Source organism: Pongo abelii, chromosome 4, assembly GCF_028885655.2.
Source record: "Pongo abelii isolate AG06213 chromosome 4, NHGRI_mPonAbe1-v2.0_pri, whole genome shotgun sequence".
Classification (NCBI taxonomy): domain Eukaryota; kingdom Metazoa; phylum Chordata; class Mammalia; order Primates; family Hominidae; genus Pongo; species Pongo abelii.
In genome coordinates, this window is record NC_071989.2 from 98,370,840 (window position 1) to 98,393,644 (window position 22,805).

General features: G+C 35.3%; 1 protein-coding gene across 9 annotated transcripts in view; it reads left to right on the forward strand.

Moving 5' to 3' along the window:
- ADGRV1 (adhesion G protein-coupled receptor V1) overlaps positions 1-22,805 on the forward strand; it is a 583,931-nt gene that overhangs the window by 54,614 nt on the left and 506,512 nt on the right. For all 9 annotated transcript variants that reach the window (XM_054555740.2, XM_054555742.2, XM_054555736.2 and 6 more), the window contains exons 2-9: positions 4,863-5,047; positions 7,797-7,946; positions 9,068-9,163; positions 12,611-12,715; positions 16,981-17,094; positions 18,756-19,321; positions 20,121-20,391; positions 20,770-21,099. In XM_054555740.2, coding sequence (XP_054411715.1) covers positions 4,863-5,047; positions 7,797-7,946; positions 9,068-9,163; positions 12,611-12,715; positions 16,981-17,094; positions 18,756-19,321; positions 20,121-20,391; positions 20,770-21,099 — 1,817 coding nt within the window. The remainder of the gene's footprint in view (positions 1-4,862; positions 5,048-7,796; positions 7,947-9,067; positions 9,164-12,610; positions 12,716-16,980; positions 17,095-18,755; positions 19,322-20,120; positions 20,392-20,769; positions 21,100-22,805) is intronic.

The following is a 22,805-nucleotide window of genomic DNA, read 5'->3' on the forward strand; positions in this document are numbered from 1 at the left end:
AATTATGATTTTCTTTCATTGTCTTCTATTGGGTCCTAATTCTCATTTATTTATTTTACTCTCTTCCTTATTCTACTCTGTTTCTACATAGTTATTGAGACATAGAAAAAAAGACTCTTTGACTCTTTCCTTTCAATCAGAATATGCTATACCTATTACATTTCCTAAGGTGCCCATCATTTATTTGAGACAAGATGGGAGGAAGGTGCTGTCCTAGATAAACAGGATTTAGAATTTATTGCTTATAATGACATGTTGTTGATGAATTTTATAATATTTGATGCTCTTATGGGCTAAGTAATCCAGGTAAAAAATAAAGTAGGGAAAATAGGAGTAGGTTTTTAAACAGGAACAATGAAGCATCCTGGGAAACAGCAATAGGAATAATGTCAGACTAATGTAAAGAAGCAAGATATTGGGGTTCCTTGGTGACAATCAGAAGGGACTTAGCTTTTTCAGGACACTGAGTCAATATGGTACACTCTTGTCCTGCTGTATTCTATTCTGAAGACATCCCTAGTTTGTGTAAGTGTCTTATTAGTCATTACCAGTTTTGAGGTGGAGGGGAAAATATTAGACTGTTGAGTACAGATGGCGGTAACAATTGCATGGGAACAGAAGATAGCTAGCGTGGTGTCCTTTCATGAATCCTTAGAGAAGAATAATACTGTTGAATGTTAGAGTGGGACAGAGGGGACTTTCCACTTTGTTTATCCTAATGTGAGTCTGCAGTATCACAAACTGGAGATGGGCGGACAAATACTGATGTTGAAAGTGACGGAAAACCCAACCCAAGCCAGCTAGAGCACAAAATATAATTTATTGTCTCAGTAACTGAAAACTCTAGGGTAAAGCTGGATTCAAGAGCTTAAGCTTGATTATCAAAATGTGGCTCCTTTCATCCCCTTGGCTCTGTGGCTGTGTTTGTTTCATTTCCAGACTGTAGGAGAACTTGCCCCAATTATCACAATCCCAAATACAGTGGTAAAGGGAATTTCCATTCTTATGCTTAAGGGAAAGTCTCCTAATTGTGTCTTCTGTCTTCTTGGCTTTGATTGACCTGATCTGAATGGCCAACCCTATGACTCTGTTTAAGCCGAGGAACATATTTTAAGTATCTTTGTATTCTCGGTGATTGATGAGCACAGGGTGTTGCATGATGTACAAGTACCCAATATACAAATGTTTTGTTAAACTGTAAGCTGCTTTTCTGAAAACAACGATTTTACATTGTAAGAGCTGGTCTAATATAGTCCAGATTTTAATTCTGAAATTTTTTTTGGAGCAAAATTAGGTGACTTGTTGCAGAGACTGAATATGACTACTAGAATTCAAGAATTTGAGACTTTCTGCCTGTGTGCTATCAGGACTCTGTCAGAACCTCACAGTAGAATTCAGGAAATAAGCAAGAAATTAAATTACGTATCATCTTAGCATGCTAAGAGATCTGTTAAGAGATAAGGGATATATTGGAAGAAAGAGTTTTAATTTCTTTTGAATCATACAAAACAAAAGTGAGAGGTGGGAGGAGAACATGGATGATAGCTGGAAATGAGAGGATTTGAATATTGGAATATCATCCCATTAGAGAAGAGGAATGATGTCAGTGATGCTAAAATTATTCTTTCACAATTGCAACAGAATACAAATTATGCACATCATGATCTTAAAACATATGTTTGAAATTCATTTTATAGAAAAGTTTAAAAATAAGTGGTCTGACAGGGCATGAAGAAATTTTGTTAAATCTAGTAAGAGAAAAAAATGACCTAAAATAGATTTAAGACTTATGTGCTACGTCAATTACTAATGCCTTGCCTTCTGAGTTTAATTTAAAAAAAGGGAATTCCAAAGACTAGATTTTTAGTGTGATAGAGGAAAGTGTACCTAGCTACTCTAAAAAATAAACTATTCAGCATTTGTGTAATTATGCCTGTCTTCTAATGGGAACTTCATTTTCAAAGCTTTTTTTAATCTTTAAATTCTGTTGAATGCCAACTTTACCCAAACAACTTTTCATATAGTGTGAAAAGATGAAAGCAAAGGAAATGCAATTATCAATGATGTCACAGAATTTGAGGCATTTCCAATCATGCCTGTGTGCTCATTTTGCATAATCTCAAAACTCACTGATGTGGACCAATTTAAAATGAATTTACTGACTTAAACACAGGATCTTGGAGCTCTAATTGCCTGGGAAACTGTAAGAATGCAGCATTTGAGCTCATTGGTCCTGACATAAAAAGATGCTGTTAAATATTTAAAGTAGTCAGGAGAGCTGTAGTGTCATTTAAATAAATGTAATGTTTATTAGAATAATAAAGTGAAACTTTTAGGAGATTCATAAGTATGCAATCTTATGGGAGTTTTGGTTATTGTGCATGAGCTTGAAATATCTGAATGCTTGGAAACGTAGCATAAATGATCTATCATATTATTCAAGGTGGTGATGTGTGATTTGTTGAAATAAAATGTAAATGGCAGTATAGTGTGGTTATTGGGTAGAGAGTTTGGAGTTAGCCTCCAAAGCCTACATAGCCACTTAACTGAATAATATTGCATATGTTGACTAACCCATCTCTGCTTTAGTTTTCTCAGCTATAAAATGGTACTAATGCTATGCTCACCTTCTTCATAGAGATATTGTAAGGATTAAATGTGTTAATGTATATAAAGTACCTTAAAACAGTGCTATATAAGCATTTGCTGTTATGATCACTCTGTAAAAGTCATTACAGTTTTTCTTCAGAATGCACAAAATCTTAAAATGCGATATCAGAATATGAAAAAACATATGAGGAAGTTCGCACATATAGCATTGAAAAGTTCAGTAGTTAACTCGTAACTACAAATGTGGCCTTTTGTATGTTCACTGCAAGATACACTTCCAACACGATTCCTCACACTCTAGGACAGTAATTCTCAAAGTGAATTATACCAAGGATCAGTTGCGTCAAAATTAATAGGGCTGCTTGTTAAATGCATATTCCTGGGCTTCACTCTAGACTTACTGGATCAGAATTTTTGAGAGTGAGAATTAGCATTTTAACAAATGCCTGAGGTGATCCTTATGCAGGACAGATTTTGAGAACTCTTCTTACTTGTTCATGATTCCCTCTACTCATGCTGTAATTTCACTTTCAGTCTGTCTCACATTGCACTTGAGATGTCTTATTTCTCTCAGTTCATGGTTCTATCACATCTCCTGTTGAAGGACTTTAGATTTTTCTTTCAAGATCGCAGTAGATTGTAGTTGATCTTTTTCTTTCACATCCAAAGCCTAGGTTACTACCTTCTCCCTCTTCCATTTTGTGCTCTCTTCGTTGTACTTTGTTCACTTCCTTCCCACTATTTGTCCTAAGTGGTGTGTGAAATCATTCTGGCTTTAGAATTCCGTAAAAGACCTTCAGTTGGCTTTGGTTTAGCTCAGAACTGCTCCCCCTTTCCTGTCTCACACATCCTTTGCTTTTTCCCTTCCATTTCTCTCATCTTTTTCATTTCCTTTCTTTACACGAACATTCCTGGGTTAGAAGACAGGGAAGAGTTTGCAGCTGGTCAAGGAAAACTCTTCTTCAGATTTCATTGGTCTTCTGGCAGGTTTGCCTGGAGAGAAGGGACAGGTACAAAAGAAGTCCCAATCCTTCAGCATCTCTGTCCCTGTTAGCTTATATTCCTTTCCTGGACTCCATTTGAACTCGGCATCCCTGTCTGGATTTTGCAGTGAGAAGTGTGTGAGACATCATTGAGCAGCCTCAGACTGCATTGTCTGTATATGCTTAACGGAGAACATTGCATTTAAATCCTAAAATATATCAGGAACTCAGTATTTGGTGTGTCTAAGCATAAAGCCATGTGTAGCCAAGTGGAAACACCACATACAAGAAAATTGTATTACTTTTTGGCCAAGGTAAAGATTAATAGGAAGCATTTTGGCTCATAGAGTATGTAATGCAGCTCTCCTTTAAAACACGTGAACTTTTTATGTTTGTGTGACTGATCACATAGATCCATTGGAATCTTAATGATCCGTGAGGGAAATTGTTCACATTTTTAGAGGTACATCTACATTACAAAACAGCAGCACTTTCAGGAGACCACTGCACTGTTGTGCTTTTGAAAGCACTTGAATCCCAGAGTGCTGAAAGTAGGAATAATATTGATGACTCATAAACACACATATCGTAGTAAAAAAAAAAAAGAAAGTAGATATCATGAAAAAAAGGAAATACACACTTTGGCAAATTTGCTTATTTTAAAGCAACATGGACATTTTCTTAGACGTGGTCTTAGTATTTTAGCTAGTAAAATGAAGGAAATTTAAGTCCTGGAAATTTATCCCTTCTTTGAAAGGATTAGAATTTCTTTGCAATAACCAAGAATTTAAAAATTCTCAAAGAAGACAAGTTTAAGGAAAGAGTAGACACCAACCAAGAAATCAATTTATTGCTAAAAATTTGGCTTCAACTGTTTCAGTTTTGGCTGGTATTTCATAGTTTTATTTGTGTAAATATGGGCTTTAATTAAATTTCCATGTTGCTGCTTAGGTTTTTCTTAAAGTGTGGATGTCAATAAATTTTTTACATGAACTAAATTTAATAAGTTTAACTTATAACTATTATCTTGGTATAGAAGCTAAAAAGCAAAAGGTATTTCTGAATAGTAGAAAGAGAACCATAAGAATAGAATCGTGTTTTTTTAACTTCTGTCATCACATATTTGAGTTTGATGGCTTAATAGTTGATGTATTTATGTCTTAGTTGTTTGCTAACTCTTCATACTGTGTTTATATCTATAGACAATACAATCTAATGAAAATAGATTAGATATGTTTTGTGAATAATATTTTTTTCTTTTTGTTTTAGGGATGCCCTCTGCATCTTTATTAGTAAATCTTCTTTCAGCTTTACTCATCCTCTTTGTGTTTGGAGAAACAGAAATAAGATTTACTGGACAAACTGAATTTGTTGTTAATGAAACAAGTACAACAGTTATTCGTCTTATCATTGAAAGGATAGGAGAGCCAGCAAATGTTACTGCAATTGTATCGGTAAGAAATTATTATAGCTCTATTTTTACTGAAATACATATGACATTTCTTAGTTTTAATGCAAGGATTTTTTTTCTGTTTGAGATTTTGAGCAGTTCATTATGATAAATGATAGATGATTTGCAGATAACGCTATTCCATTTTTATCTCTTACAGGTTTATAGAGTGCTCCAACACAACCATGTACATTTAACAGTACTATTTTTAAAGATATAGACTGATCATTTTATAGTGTTCATATATTTATTTTAGAACAAAAACTTTTCATTTTGGGTAATTTGGATTGTAGCTATCTCTGCTCAGATAATACTATCTATTGTAAGGTGGTGTAGAGAAAACGTATGGAATATTTAAAAGTAGAAAAACGACAATAGTAAAAAAAAAAACTTTAGTTATGTCCAAGAGCTCTTTTAGTGGGAAAAATTAAGTATATTAACTTAAGTAAATGTTGGGTAGAATTTGTTAAACTATTGATCTGTCTTGCACACAGTTTAGTTACTGGGTGGATTGTATGTGCATGAGTATGCGTCTATTTTTAACCAGAAAGTTATGTCATGTGACCATTAAGAGTATTGCTATATTTGAGTTTCCAAGTACTTATACTTTTTGTTTGCAAAAATAAAATCTTAAGAAGTAGGCTTAATTATCACATTATGAAATATTATAAAAAGAGAAGATGAAGAAAAACGACCTATGAACGAATCCAATGCTATAATTTTAGTTATTTGTGACATACATCTATATATAGAAATTATTTTTAGAGTACACATTATATTAGATAATCTTTTTCATAAAATTTTGATTGAATCCTAACAATTTTTTCAGGTTCCTTTATCATTTTCACAACTTTTCTCGATGGTGTTGTAATTACTTCCTGATCATTCTTCCTTTTCATTGTGGTTGCTTCTAATTTTTACTGTTAGGAATGTTATTCTGGTGAAACTGTTTACATATATTTTGATTTTTACCTATTTCGAATTGTTAAATGATTTTCATAGGCTGAATTACTGTGCTTTTCTGTTTGTTTCAGTGGCTCTTGATAATTCTTTCTTAAAGCTTGTGTCATTTTCTATAGTAAGGTATATTTTCCAACTCCCTTCACAACTTACTTGGATTTCTCAAGTATTTAAAATTTAATTTATTGTTATGTGTGAGAACTAGAAATTGACTAAAATTTCCCTATACATGATTTTTATTGGTACTAAATCAAATATTTTTTCTAGTAGCTTAATTACTCATTTTGAGCTCTTTCATGAAAGAGATCTCATTTTGATCTGCACAAGCTCATGCAGAATCTTACTAATAATACTGGGAATCTTACTAGTAATGCTGATTTCACAGAATAAGATCCTAAAAAGTTAAGGAAAAGTTTATGATGACTAAAACATTTGAAATGCTAAAATAATTAGATCTTTATTGGAGATGTGGGAGAATATAAGTACAACTTTAGGTTGAGTTTGGGAAAGAGCAGTTTCTTTGAAACTGATAGGGAAATAATTGATTTTCCTGACACATTTTTTGGCAGGCCGCATACGTCTCTTTTTCCTTCTCTGTTTTTTGTTGATATATAATAGTTGCATGTATTTTGGGGGCATATGTGATATTTTAATATTTGTATACAATGTGTAATGATCAAATTAGGGGAATTGGGATATCCCTCACTTCAAACATTAATCTTTTCTTTGGGTTGGAAGCATTATAATTCCTCTCTTCTAGCTATTTTGATATATACAATAAATTAATGTTAACTATAATTTCCCTACTGTACTATCGAATGCTGGAACCCATTCCTTCTGTTTTTGTACTCCTTAACCAACTTCTCTTCATTAACCTCTTCCCTTCTCAGCCTCTGGTAACCACCATTCTACTCTCTACCTCCATCGGGTCCACATTCTGTAGCTGGATGAGAACATGTGGATGAGAACATGAGATATCTATCTTTCAGCACCTGGCTTATTTCACTTAATGTAATGACCTCCTGTTACATCCATGTTTCTACAAATAAAAGGATTTCATTCTTTTTGATGGCTGAATAATATTGTGTTGTGTAGCTGTGCATATATACAACATTTTTTTGAGAATTTTAGCTATAATTTGTCTTATTGTTAGGTTTGCTGTTATCTACTCCAGATCAATCAAGAGCAGAGAAAAAAATTCACATAATTGTTTTCCTATATAATTCTTTTTCTATGTAATATTTGTTTTCGTTTCACAGCATGAACAAATGATTTTGTTTAGAATCATTTCTTTTTTCTTTTTTTTTTTTTTTTTTTGAGGCAGAGTCTTGTGCTGTCGTCCAGGCTGGAGTGTAGTGGTGCGATCTTGGCTCACTGCAACTTCCGCCTCCCGGGTTCAAGCAATTCTCCTGCCTCAGCCTCCCGAGTAGCTGGGACTACAGACACACACCACCACGCCCAGCTAATTTTTGTATTTTTGTTAGAGACAAGGTTTCACCATATTGGCCAGGCTGGTCTCTAACTCCTGACCTCGTGATCCGCCCGCGTCGGCCTCCCAAAGTGCTGGGATTACAGTAGTGAGCCACTGCGCCTGTCCTGGAATCATTTGTTTATTTCTGAAGATAAGTTTTTTCGGTTGTTAAATATTTATGATTTTTGTTTTTGTACACCCTATCTATAAACGTAAATGTCACTTGATTTATGCTTTTTCTCTTGATTGCTGTAATTAACATCAGTTTTACTTGTCCTAGTACTGTGTTAAATAAGAATGATCTCTATTTTGCATTTGATAGCTGTATGGAGAGGACGCTGGTGACTTTTTTGACACATATGCTGCAGCTTTTATACCTGCTGGAGAAACAAACAGAACAGTGTACATAGCAGTATGTGATGATGACTTACCAGAGCCTGACGAAACTTTTATTTTTCACTTAACATTACAGGTAAGTGCATGTTTTTATAAGGAGGACTTATAAAACTTATAAAAATCTTTTAGTGCTGAACAATCTATCTATCTAGAGATGAGCCAATTCAGATAACTGGTGGTGGTATTCACAGAATCCAGAACTGACAAACTCTTCAGCGCTTCCACAATCTGGTTATTCCTTGATCTTGTTCAGAAACTCTGCAGCTAGTTTTTGGATCCATTCAGCTTACTCGGGAATTGCCATGACAGTTGCTCCAGGAAACTTTGCCTTCCCTTTGGCCCTTTTCTCTTTTATTCCTCCCCTGCTACCAAATGTACAAAGAATGACTGTGACTTCTGAGTTCAAAGGACAAGGATACAAAAAGCAGGCATGGAAGTGGGAGGTCCCTGTGACTTAAATTCAGAATACCACTGGGAAAAAAACCTGAATAGCCTTAGGTTTAATTGAACTTTATGGCTTGGTTTATTAGGTTGAGGCAATGACTTGCTAACACCATTCTGGTCGTTTTTTCTAAAGAGCAATAAGAACTTTTTTTTTGAATAATTGTGTCACTACCATTAAAATGTTTGTGAAAATGACACTTGAAACAGTTATGTTTTGCTCTTTTAAATCATTCTTTAAAAAATATACTTTTGTGCTGCTGTTGAATATCAGTACAAATGTTACAGAAAACTCTCCATTTTATAAACGTAGTTTTAATGTTTTATCTCCAGTTTGGTTCTGTGATTCATAGAATAACTAATTATAAAGTTCCAGTACCTTCAATAGCATAGGAAAAATTACATTGAATAGAATTTTGTACTGTGTACTTAATTCTGTTATATTAGTGATAACATAGTAATTATAACTAATTTATAATATAGTATTACTAGCCAGTGGTTATTTATAATTATACTCTCATATATTATTCAGAGTCAGTGACTAATGGTTTTCAAAACTTTTTCGAAAATTTTTCATTTGGAACTTCTTAACCATATTGATGTAATTGGAATGTTTACTTACTCTGTGCATTAAGATTACATATGTATTTTTATTATATTCTGAATAACTACTTGAAGACAAATTCTACGAAAATAAATATTTAACTTATTATTTTATTTTTAATTCATTATTTTATTTTTGGGATTTTATTTTAGAAACCTTCAGCAAATGTGAAGCTCGGATGGCCAAGGACTGTTTCTGTGACAATATTATCAAATGACAATGCATTTGGAATTATTTCATTTAATATGGTATGGACACAATTTGATGATACTTGTGGTTGCTAGATAATAGTTTATTAAATTTTAAAAATTAGTTTTCATGATGTTAGCTAGTATCATGCTGTGTTTTGATATTTAAATAAAATTTGCTTTAACTTTGTCCCTATTTCACATTCTGTAGACCATTCATTTGTTCTACGTAAGATGTTTGTGAATTGAGGAAGCTTGTATGATCGTGGTCATCTTTTGTCCTCATCTCTTTTTGCTGATTGTTCCACCTGACTCCTTTGTTACCTCTTCTGTCTTTAACTCAGATATACCACCCATTGCTTTTTCCTGATTTCCCCAAATGTCACCTAAAGAAAGTGTTGTTTGTTTGTCAGACTCTTCTGAAAGGTTGGAGTTAATGGGAGCTGAGAAAGCATATTGAAAGAATACTTTTCTTTTTTTTTTAAATTATTATTATCATACTTTAAGTTTTAGGGTACATGTGCACAACGTGCAGGTTTGTTACGTATGTGTACATGTGCCATGTTGGTGTGCTGCACCCATTAACTCGTCATTTAGCATTAGGTATATCTCCTAATGCTATCCCTCCCCCTCCCCACCCCACAACAGATCCCTTCCTGTGTCCCTTCCTGTTCCATATGTGTGTGTTGTTCCCCTTCCTGTATCCATGTGTTCTCATTATTCAATTCCCACCTATGAGTGAGAACATGCGGTGTTTGGTTTTTCGTCCCTGCGATAGTTTGCTGAGAATGATGGTTTCCAGCTTCATCCATGTCCCTACAAAGGACATAAACTCATCATTTTTTATGGCTGCATAGTATTCCATGGTGTATATGTGCCATATTTTCTTAATCCAGTCTATCATTGTTGGACATTTGGGTTGGTTCCAAGTCTTTGCTATTGTGAATAGTGCCACAATAAACATATGTGTGCATGTGTCTTTATAGCAGCATGATTTATAATCCTTTGGGTATATACCCAGTAATGGGATGGCTGGGTCAAATGCTATTTCTAGTTCTAGATCCCTGAGGAATCGCCACACTGACTTCCACAATGGTTGAACTAGTTTACAGTCCCACTAACAGTGTAAAAGTGTTCCCATTTCTCCACATCCTCTCCAGCACCTGTTGTTTCCTGACTTTTTAATGATTGCCATTCTAACTGGTGTGAGATGGTATCTCATTGTGGTTTTGATTTGCATTTCTCTGATGGCCAGTGATGATGAGCATTTTTTCATGTCTTTTTTGGCTGCATAAAAGACACTTCTTTTGAGAAGTGTCTGTTCATATCCTTCACCCACTTTTTGATGGGGTTGTTTGTTTTTTTCTTGTAAATTTGTTGGAGTTCATTGTAGATTCTGGATATTAGCCCTTTGTCAGATGAGTAGATTGCAAAAATTTTCTCCCATTCTGTAGGTTGCCTGTTCACTCTGATGGTAGTTTCTTTTGCTGTGCAGAAGCTCTTTAGTTTAATTAGATCCCATTTGTCAATTTTGGCTTTTGTTGCCATTGCTTTTGGTGTTTTAGACATGAAATCCTTGCCCATGCCTATGTCCTGAATGGTATTGCCTAGGTTTTCTTCTAGGGTTTTTATGGTTTTAGGTCTAACAGGTAAGTCTTTAATCCATCTTGAATTGATTTTTGTATAAGGTGTAAGGAAGGGATCCAGTTTCAGCTTTCTACATATGGCTAGCCAGTTACTTTCAAAAAACTTACTATAAACTTAAATTGAATAGCAGGTATTACATCTCTTCAAAATTCTGTAGTCATCCCAACTCTTAGGTTTTCCCATTAATTAATATTTTCTGAAGATTAAAACTTCATTTCATTTTACTCACCTTTGCTCGATAGTGTATTTTCTGTTCCTTAACTGAATTCCTGTGGCTCTGGCCAATCCTATGATCAGAGAGTTTTATCTGTAGAAACAGATACACAAAATGGGCCCTTCTTGAGATAAATTGTTTCCAGCTCCTAAAACCAAGTTTATCTCCAGTACAACTGAATCTGGTCACTAAATTTTAGACTCCAGTAACATTCCTGACTTGGAGTCTCTTTGAATCACATTACTAATTATAGTTAATAAAACACGTTGCAATACTTCCCAGCTTTTCATTTATTTTTAGATTGCTACTACAATTGGTTGTATTGTATGTCATTTTCTAGGTACCTTAACTTATCTTTGAAAGAAGTGGGCTATTGGTAAATATGATCTTTATAGTGCAGTATCTTTGTTAAAAAGGGTATTTGGCCAACCTCAGTTTAGTAGAAATTCGGTAACCTCCATTATACTGTCATTTACAGACATTAAGCTAATTAATCAACCATCTCTTTTATTTGAATGATGAGGAATTGAATGATAAAGAATTGTTAATGATGAAGCAGGGTCCCTTAATTGCTTAATTTCTCTTCATATGGCTTTCCTGCTACACTTACTCCCTGTGTATCACCTCCGACCTCATACTGATTTGTTTAAAGGTTTCTTTTGTTGTTGTTATTGACATTATACATCTTAGCCTCTGGGAATGAATCCTAATTTCTGGCATGGGTCCCAGGTCCCTGACTTGTGGGGGTATCAGTGCTGCCAGGCAGCCTCTGACATCCTTAAAATTAAACTAAATAACCATTGAGCTCATGGTGGTGCTCAATAGGCTGGCTTTGGTTTCCATCCCTGAGAATGATTATGTTGGTAGCGAAGATGACATTGATGATGATGATAATAATAGCAACATTTACTGAGCCCTCAGTATATGTCAGGTACTAGGATAAGCACTTGATGTGAACTATCACGTTGAAACCTCGTCACAACCCTTCAAGATGGACATTCCTAACCCCAGTTATGGATGGGGCTACTGAGTTTTGCTGTCACCTGAGAGCTGGCAACTGCTTCTGTAGCCTGTGTGTACTTGGCTGTGTCTGTGTTCCTCCTCTTCTACCCTGAGTTTCCACCAGCCGAACCAGCATATTTCTTTTGAAGTGCTTGCTTTCACCTCCTGCAGAGATCCTGTCCTGAAAGTTATTAGCAGTGTCTGCTTTTCACTGACAAGCTGGCTGATGTGGAGAAAGAGTGGTTGTGGACAAGGCCAAGGGGTGGTCCCAGTGACCTGCTGCCTTGGTCTGGAGGCTTAATTCATGTTTGTGACCTCCTGGGCCCCTGTGAGCATTTGAGTTTGTCACCTTTCAACTAAAAAACCTTTAAATTCCTCAGCAGAATAGCTAGTTGATGGTAGAACCAGGACAAGAAACCACATCTTTTGCCTGACTAGTTTTTATGTTCCCTTTACACTATTCTTTTTAACTTTTTCAGCATTTTAAAGCTATATTTTATTGATGCTAGGAAATATCACATTCCTATCATACAGTGTGGATTGATTTGTCTGTGGAAATTGAGCGTTTCTGAGGTAATAGTTTTTACCGCCTCATACCTCTGATTGCTCAGCTCCTGATCATCTGTGCTTGCTCTCCTCAATAGCTTCCCTCAATCACAGTGAGTGAGCCCAAGGGCAGAAATGAGTCTGTGCCTCTTACTCTCATCAGGGAAAAGGGAACCTATGGAATGGTCATGGTGACTTTTGAGGTAAGTTTACTCTGAAGTCATTTTGTTTTTTATTTATTTATGTATGTATGTATGTATGTATGTATGTATGTATTTTTGAGACAGAGTCTTGCTCTGTTGCCCAAGCTGGAGTGCAGTGGTGCGATCTCAGCTCAATGCAACCTCTGCCTCCCAGGTTCAAGTGATTTTCCTGCCTCAGAGTCCCGAGTAGCTGGGATTACAGGCACATGCCACCATGCCTGGCTAATTTTTGTATTTTTAGTAGAGACAGGGTGTCACCATGTTGGCCAGGCTGGTCTTGAACTCCTGGCCTCAAGTGATCCGCCCGCCTTGGCCTCCCAAAGTGCTGGGGTTACAGGCGTGAGCCACCGCACCTGGCCCTGAAATCACTTTAAATGCGAACACTGGAGTTCATACCAGTTGGCTGCAGTTCTGAAAATCAAAGTTCCTTGTATAATAAACATGACACAATACAATTAAAATAAAGATGAATACTTTTCTGATCTGATACATTTCATGATTAATATAAAAATGTTTTCCTTGCTGCTTGTGTATACAATGCTTACATGAAATACAAGTAACATTTTAGATATGTGGGAAAAATAAATCATAGGATAGAATAATAATGTTAATTCTATAAAATTCATAGGACTTTTATGATAAATGTTTTCAAAGATAGGAAATTTAAAAATACTCATGGATTACTTAGGTTTACATAAAATTATTTAATATGTTGTCTTTCTCTATTTTATTTTATTTTATTTTATTTTGAGACAGGATCTTACTCTGATGCCCAGGCTGGAGTACAGTGGCACAATCATGGCTCACTGCAGCCTCAGCCTCCAGGGCTCATGCAGTCCTCCTGCATCAGCCTTCTGAATAGCTGGAAGTACAGGTGTGCATCACCACGCCCAGCTAAGTTTTAATGTTTTTTGTAGAGATGAAGTCGCATTATGTTGCCCAGGCTGGTTTTTTTTTTTTTAAATTATTATTATACTTTAAGTTTTAGGGTACATGTGCACAATGTGCAGGTTAGTTACATATGTATACATGTGCCATGCTGGTGTGCTGCACCCATTAACTCGCCATTTAGCATTAGGTATATCTCCTAATGCTATCCCTCCCCCCTCCCCCCACCCCACAACAGTCCCCAGAGTGTAATGTTCCCCTTTCTGTGTCCATGTGTTCTCATTGTTCAATTCCCACCTATGAGTGAGAACATGCGGTGTTTGGTTTTTTGTCCTTGCGATAGTTTACTGAGAATGATGATTTCCAGTTTCATCCATGTCCCTACAAAGGACATGAACTCATCATTTTTTATGGCTGCATAGTATTCCATGGTGTATATGTGCCACATTTTCTTAATCCAGTCTATCATTGTTGGACATTTGGGTTGGTTCCAAGTCTTTGCTATTGTGAATAGTGCCACAATAAACATACGTGTGCATGTGTCTTTATAGCAGCATGATTTATAGTCCTTTGGGTATATACCCAGTAATGGGATGGCTGGGTCAAATGGTATTTCTAGTTCTAGATCCCTGAGGAATCGCCACACTGACTTCCACAATGGTTGAACTAGTTTACAGTCCCACCAACAGTGTAAAAGTGTTCCTATTTCTCCACATCCTTACCAGCACCTGTTGTTTCCTGACTTTTTAGTGACTGCCATTCTAACTGGTGTGAGATGGTATCTCATTGTGGTTTTGATTTGCATTTCTCTGATGGCCAGTGATGGTGAGCATTTTTTCATGTGTCTTTTGGCTGCATAAATGTCTTCTTTTGAGAAGTGTCTGTTCATATCCTTCGCCCACTTTTTGATGGGGTTGTTTGTTTTTTTCTTGTAAATTTGTTGGAGTTCATTGTAGATTCTGGATATTAGCCCTTTGTCAGATGAGTAGGTTGCGAAAATTTTCTGCCATTTTGTAGGTTGCCTGTTCACTCTGATGGTAGTTTCTTTTGCTGTGCAGAAGCTCTTGAGTTTAATTAGATCCTATTTGTCAATTTTGGCTTTTGTTGCCATTGCTTTTGGTGTTTTAGACATGAAGTCCTTGCCCATGCCTATGTCCTGAATGGTATTGCCTAGGTTTTCTTCTAGGGTTTTTATGGTTTTAGGTCTAACAGGTAAGTCTTTAATCCATCTTGAATTGATTTTTGTATAAGGTGTAAGGAAGGGATCCAGTTTCAGCTTTCTACATATGGCTAGCCAGTTTTCCCAGCACCATTTATTAAATAGGGAATCCTTTCCCCATTGCTTGTTTTTCTCAGATTTGTCAAAGATCAGATAGTTGTAGATATGCGGCATTATTTCTGAGGGCTCTGTTCTGTTCCATTGATCTATATCTCTGTTTTGGTACCAGTACCATGCTGTTTTGGTTACTGTAGCCTTGTAGTATAGTTTGAAGTCAGGTAGCGTGATGCCTCCAGCTTTGTTCTTTTGGCTTAGGATTGACTTGGTGATGCGGGCTCTTTTTTGGTTCCATATGAACTTGAAAGTAGTTTTTTCCAATTCTGTGAAGAAAGTCATTGGTAGCTTGATGGGGATGGCATTGAATCTATAAATTACCTTGGGCAGTATGGCCATTTTCACGATACTGATTCTTCCTACTCATGAGCGTGGAATGTTCTTCCATTTGTTCCTATCCTCCTTTATTTCATTGAGCAGTGGTTTATAGTTCTTGAAGAGGTCCTTCACGTCCCTTGTAAGTTGGATTCCTAAGTATTTTATTCTCTCTGAAGCAATTGTGAACGGGAGTTCACTCATGATTTGGCTCTCTGTTTGTCTGGTTTTGAACTCCTGAGCACAAATGATCCTCCCTCTTCAGCCTCCCAGAGAGCTGGGATTACAGTCATGACCCACTATGCCTTCCCTCTGCCCCCCATTTTTTTTTCAATACACCAAATGGATGGTGTTTGTAGCCATTGCACTCCACCATGGGAATCCATAAATGTTACAGGATGTGGCATGAATATGATAAGCTGTAGGTGAGGTGTATTTTTCAGGAGCTAGCTCTAATCATTTTATTTGATTGCTTACTGACCATGTGCCAATCATTGTGTCATCACATTGCTGTTCTATGAGATACACATTTAAATCTTCAACTAATTTTTGTGTTTTTTAGGATCCACAACATGATCATATACTATTTTCAAACATTAGAGTGTTAGCAATTTCAGATACCAGTTTCTTTCCTAATTATTAATTGTAATATCAATAAAATGGAAACTTGTATTTATTTAACACAATTCTATGGAAGCATAGAAGAGTTCTGTTCATGCTTGTGGGTGTCCACATCATATGGTAGTTATGTTAACTACACAGAACATAGAATAGCAGAAGACAATAATGCATGAAAAACATAGGAAACACTAACTAAATATGCAGTAGTCTTGCAAGTTCTACAATGGAAGTCTTACACAATTTTTCAGGTACTTAGGAATATGCATTTAGACAATAAATTTTTGAAAATTTTTCTGATAAATATTGGAAAAATTAGAAAATAATTAGCTGTAGAAAGGATAAATCATCTAGATTAGAGTGTTTTCAACTTATCTATGGATGTCTAAAGTTATTTTATCAGGTTTGTAGCCTGTTTTTTGTTTAAATAATTATAAGTAACAGTTTTGGAGTGCTTAATATTGCCATATACTGTTGTAAGTGCTTTATATTGATTATTACTGCATGCATATAGCACCCCTCCCTGGCACTCGATCTCTGTCATGCTATTCTTAATTTTTTCTCTGTGATACTTATTATCATTTAACGCATACCCATTCATTTATTTATCATTTATTCCCTTCCTTTAAATGTCAGGTCTATATGGAGGGGAATTTGCTGTGTTCACTGCTAAATCTTTAGTACCTAAAAGAGATGCGGCATGGAGTACTCAACAAATGCTTTTTTAAATGAATGATTTTATTTATTCTTCACATCTTCACATCCAGCTTGTGAAGTGGAAAATACTGGTATTACTCGAGGGAACTTACTAATCTTGAATACCCTTTCTTCCAAGAAGAAATATTTATAGAGTTTTTTTCCCCTCAGGTTTACCATAATGGTTGAGAAAAAACAGCTCGTAGAAACCACGTAGTTTAATGCAGTTGTAGTCAATATCTATAATTACGTTATAGGACCTATTAATTCGAAGGGCAGAATGATGTATGGGTGAGTGTAATTCTTGCAGAACATCTTTAAACTTCAGATTTTTGTCAGCTGACATCACAATGATGCTTTCTCAATCTTGTGAAGTATTTTGCATTTATTGATGGCATTTTGTGTTTCTTTGCAGGTAGAGGGTGGCCCAAATCCCCCTGATGAAGATTTGAGTCCAGTTAAAGGAAATATCACCTTTCCCCCTGGCAGAGCAACAGTAATTTATAACTTGACAGTACTCGATGATGAGGTTGGCTAATGTTACATACCCAAATGGGACAAGGATTCTATGTTGCAGGACACAGTCCTATATAAACTTAGTGTATTGTGGCCAGTCATACCTCAGCTATAAATAGCTGACTGTTTTGGAATGCATCTTATTATTATTTATCTTACTTAACTCACATTAAATTGCACATCTAAAAGCTGATGAATCTGAATATAACTGGCAACCATACATCATACAAATATTTAAGCATTTTGTATACCCTGGTAATCAATTTTTGTTAGTGCTTTCAATTTTGAGCAAGAACAATACTAACCTAGAGTAAATATTTTACCATAAAATCAAAGAAAAATTCTACTGCAGTTGATATTCTTTTGTTTGGATATTTTTAATGTTCACATTTATAGGAAGGTTTTTATTATTTTTATATTTCACATTGAAACTACCAAGGATAGAGATACATGATACAGCTAGCTTAATTGCTAAGAAAAGAATGAATCTGAACAATAATGTGCAAGGATGTCCCCCACATGAGTTAAACAAGAGAAAACATGACTTTTTATAAAAGAAACTAAGTTTTGCCAGAAAAGAAAACAAAAAGAAAATAGCTGGGAATTTTTAACCCTCCCTCTACCGTCCTACAAAAATTCTGAAACTAAATCACAAGAAACCTCAAGAGAAGGGAAAAAGTGTATTAGAGTATTAGAAGACATTATTAGAAAAGAATTTTTCTCTTGAAAAAAAATGAAATATTTGGAAGCATTGATATCTCCAGTTCCTCTGGTTCTGGAAGCAAGCAAAAAAACCTTTTTGTTTTAAGATCTCAGAGCATTGAATGGGCTATAATTTGGGGAGATGATTAATTATACATTTTGATTGCAAATTTGAAAGATCAATCAAATCATAACATTTTATTTTTAAGATAATAGCTTTGCTTTTTATATTGCTACTGATGGAGGTAAAAGCATGCATTTTTTTCACTTTTATTTCTAAAATAGAGTTTATGGTGAATGAAAAGCTCACACAGCACAGTGGAGAGAAATCCCAAGATTTCTCTGCAGCAGCATTAAAAAAAAGGAAAAAAAGAGAAAAAAATGAAAAGCAAAAATTGCACTTTAACAGTGTCAACATTTTTCCTAGTAGTGACTCTTACAGCTTTTTCTCCAGAGAGGCATGATGTGTATTGTGAAAAGCATATATTGGTGTCACATGTTTAACTCCTGAATTAACAACCATTTGGAGAAAAGCAAGAATAATTCACAAGGAAAACTAACAATTTTTATGTAATGTTTAATGTACTTTCCACATTCTTAGGTATTATTAGACTTTCAGTACTACTTCTAAGCATACCAAACTGATAAAACTGATAGAAATGTATGACAGTTTTTTACTGTTTAATCTTTGGTGTTATGTAAGGACCAATTAAGGTTGAAAGACATTATACCTGGACTTCATTACTTGTACTATTGCTTCCTTATGTTTTCTTTTCCTGTCTAAAATACATTATTTACCTGTGAAAATATTTTATTAATTGGAGACTAAACAAGCCTTTTTATTTGCTCCCTCAGTTAAAGAATTTTTATTTCTATGTAATTGTATTGAAATATAATGACTTGTTACACTTTAGTTTCTTTGCAGGTGTTTTGGCTGTTGATGTTTTGCCTCTGTTTATATTCCTTTAACAGGTACCAGAAAATGATGAAATATTTTTAATTCAACTGAAAAGTGTAGAAGGAGGAGCTGAGATTAACACCTCTAGGAATTCCATTGAGATCATCATTAAGAAAAATGATAGTCCCGTGAGATTCCTTCAGAGTATTTATTTGGTTCCTGAGGAAGACCACATACTCATAATTCCAGTAATTCATGGAAAGGACAACAATGGAAATCTGATTGGATCTGAGGAATATGAGGTTTCAATCAGTTATGCTGTCACAACTGGGAATTCCACAGCACATGCCCAGCAAAATCTGGACTTCATTGATCTTCAGCCAAACACAACTGTTGTTTTTCCACCTTTTATTCATGAATCTCACTTGAAATTTCAAATAGTTGATGACACCATACCAGAGATTGCTGAATCGTTTCACATTATGTTACTAAAAGATACCTTACAGGGAGATGCTGTGCTAATAAGCCCTTCTGTTGTACAAGTCACCATTAAGCCAAATGATAAACCTTATGGAGTCCTTTCATTCAACAGTGTTTTGTTTGAAAGGACAGTTATAATTGATGAAGATAGAATATCAAGGTATGATTTATTTTAAATATATTGCTACCATTATTTTATTATATTATTCCAGATTTAAGTTTTGTGGTGTTGGACACAACAATGAACTGTTAGAATATATGTCATTTTTTCCCACAAAGTTTCATGACAAACTCAGAAAAGACACACACACACACACACACACACACACAAAAGAATATGTGTCATTTTTTCTACCATGGCTTCACTGTTTTCTTTAGTTGGAGTATGATTTAATTATGCACATGATTCATAGTATAGTAGTTCCCTAGGATGCATTCACATATCTACACCTTCATATTAAAAATACTTTTTTCCACCAGGCATTGTGACTCACACCTGTAATCCCAGCACTTTGGCAGGCTTAGGGGGAGGATTGTCTGAGGCCAGGTGTTTGAGACCAGCCTGGGCAACAAAGTGAGACCCCATCCACAAAATAAAATGAAATGAAATGAAATAATGAAATGAAATGAAAAAATACAATAAAATAAAAAATAAAAAGATGAGCTGAGTGTGGTGGTGTCCACCTGAAGTCCCAGATACTTGGGAGGCTAATGCAGGAGGATTGCCTGAGTCCATGAAGTTGAAGTTGTAGTGAGCTCTGATCACACCACTGCACTTTGGCTTGGGCAACAGAGCGTGACCCAGTCTCAAACAAACAAAAATAACAAATCAGTTATTTTTTTGTTATATAGATTCTGTTTTTATCAGTGCCTAATGGACAACTTGACATTGGGAAAGCTTATCTAAGGGAAATAAAGTGTACTATGTGACAATATGTATTTCTTTTAAAACATTTAAGATTTGAAGAAATCACAGTGGTTAGAAATGGAGGAACCCATGGGAACGTCTCTGTGAATTGGGTGTTGACACGGAACAGCAGTGATCCCTCACCAGTAACAGCAGATATCAGACCGAGTTCTGGAGTTCTCCATTTTGCACAAGGGCAGATGTTGGCAACAATTCCTCTTACTGTGGTTGATGATGATCTTCCAGAAGAGGCAGAAGCTTATCTACTTCAAATTCTGCCTCATACAATACGAGGAGGTGCAGAAGTGAGCGAGCCAGCGGAGGTAGAACCCTTGTTATGCTTTATGCTTGTTAATATTTCTGTGCTGTAGAAGAACCAAAGAATTTGATCGTAGACATCAACTTTATGTTTAGTTTGAAGGGACAGGAAAAACACTGGCTTTGGAAATGATAGCTTTCTTACTCAGTATTCGTTCTGAAAATAAATATTTTACCCTCTAAAAAATTCCACAAACTGTGATTTAGGAACATTTCCAAATGTGTTTTTGGTTCATCTTTTGCTCTATTATGTACAAGAAGTCATCATTTTTAGACATAAAATATTAATAAATATTAAAATTAGAATAACACGGAAAATACAGAGTTTGATAATCTCAGATGTGAGAATTCTGTACTTTAATATTTTATTCCTTTATCTGCAGCTTTTGTTCTACATTCAGGATAGTGATGATGTCTATGGCCTAATAGCATTTTTTCCTATGGAAAACCAGAAGATTGAAAGCAGCCCAGGTGAACGATACTTATCCTTGAGTTTTACAAGACTAGGAGGGACTAAAGGAAATGTGAGCCTTCTTTATTCTGTACTTTACCTTCCTGCTGGAGCTGTGGACCCCTTGCAAGCAAAAGAAGGCATCTTAAATATATCGAGGAGAAATGATCTCATTTTTCCAGAGCAAAAAACTCAAGTCACTACAAAATTACCAATAAGAAATGATGCATTCCTTCAAAATGGAGCTCACTTTCTAGTACAGGTACTTTTATGATTAAAATAATCGTAATTTTGGTTAACCTTCAAGTGTACTAATCTGTGTGAAAGAATTAACTGAACATTATTTTGACCTTGTTATTTTGCTGTCATTTATATTTTGTTACTAAAAGTTATTTAGGTAGTCGGAAGAGAGATTATGCCTGCTCCTAAGGTATATAAGTATAAATAAGACAAGAATTTTTACCAAAGTTAATATTTTAATTAGGTGACATTAAAAGTACACCAGACATGAAATGCCAGTCATGCAAGTCAGACTGTCATGGATGACACAGTAGAGTAACTTACAAACTATTACAGGGGAGGGTGAGAGAAAGAGAGGCTAACCATGCTTTGAATTGATTTGGGAAAATATGACATAGGAATAGGATTTGTAGGATAAGTGTGTTTTCATAATGAATATTGCAAAGAAAATATTTCAGAAATAAAGCAATATGAGAATTTTTTTTTCTTTTTTTTGAGACAGGGTCTTACTCTGTCACCCAGGCTGGAGTGCAGTGGCTCAATCTCAGTCCACTGCAACCTCCATGTCCCAGGTTCAAGTGATTCTCCTGCCTCGGCCTCCCGAGTAGCTGGGATTATAGGTGCCTGCCACCACACCTGGCTAATTTTTGTATTTTTCGTAGAGACGGGCTTTTGCCATTTTGGCCAGGCTGGTCTTAAACTCCTGACCTCAGATGATCCATGCGCCTGGGCCTCCTAAAGTGCTGTGATTACAGGTGTAAGCCACCACGCCTGGCCCAAGAAAAATTTTATAAATACTTTTAAATAATATACTCAAAAATCAATTTCTTTGTCTAGGTAGACTCTCTGGACCTTCAACTGTTTAGTAAAGTCCCCATAATGTATCCTTCCATTTATACATTTCATTTCTTCTGTTAACCAAAATATTATTTTTATGGCCAAAGTGTAAAATATCTGCACTCATTTATGATACTGTTGTTGTTTTCCATGTGTTGATTGCTTGATACTTAAAATTCAAAATCAATAAAGGGTGCTTATTAAATTATGTAAATCAATTAAATACAGAATCTGGTAGTGTGAATGGACTGACAAGGAAAGAGCTAAAATCTTATGTTGCCATACGTTTTGCCAACTGAAGTATATAGCAAATGAAATATTCTGTTTCACTAATTTCTTTGAATTATGCCACATTTAAATATGTTTCATATTTTGCCTTGATTTTGTTTTATGATGGATTTATTATTCCTTTCTCTGGAGTTTCTGATTGTCCCTTTTCTATATGTTATCTTCACTACATTATTGAGATCTTGCTGCTGTCTTCCTGTGCGTGTTGAATGTTGAGTTTAGCTAAACTAACTGCTTTCTATGCTTGTTTCACATCTGTTGTCTGGGATTTTTTTACTGAACTCCTGAATTTTCTTGATCTGTTGTGTTTCTCTTTTGGGATTATGCAGTAGTTTTGTTGTAGTATATCTACCCTCAAACACATGTGCTGAAAGTATATATGTAAGGTAAACTTTTTGAGTCTTTGAGCACCTGAAGTGTGAAATTTTATACTCATATTGATAGTTTGGCTTGGTAGAAATTTCTGGATTAAAATAATTTCTTCTTCAGAACTTGAAAGGTATTGTTGTTAAGCTTCCAGAGTTGCAGATGAGAAATTCGAAGGGAAGGAAATGATTTATCTTTTAGATAACTCGATCTTTGTCTCTGAAAGCTTTTTAGCAA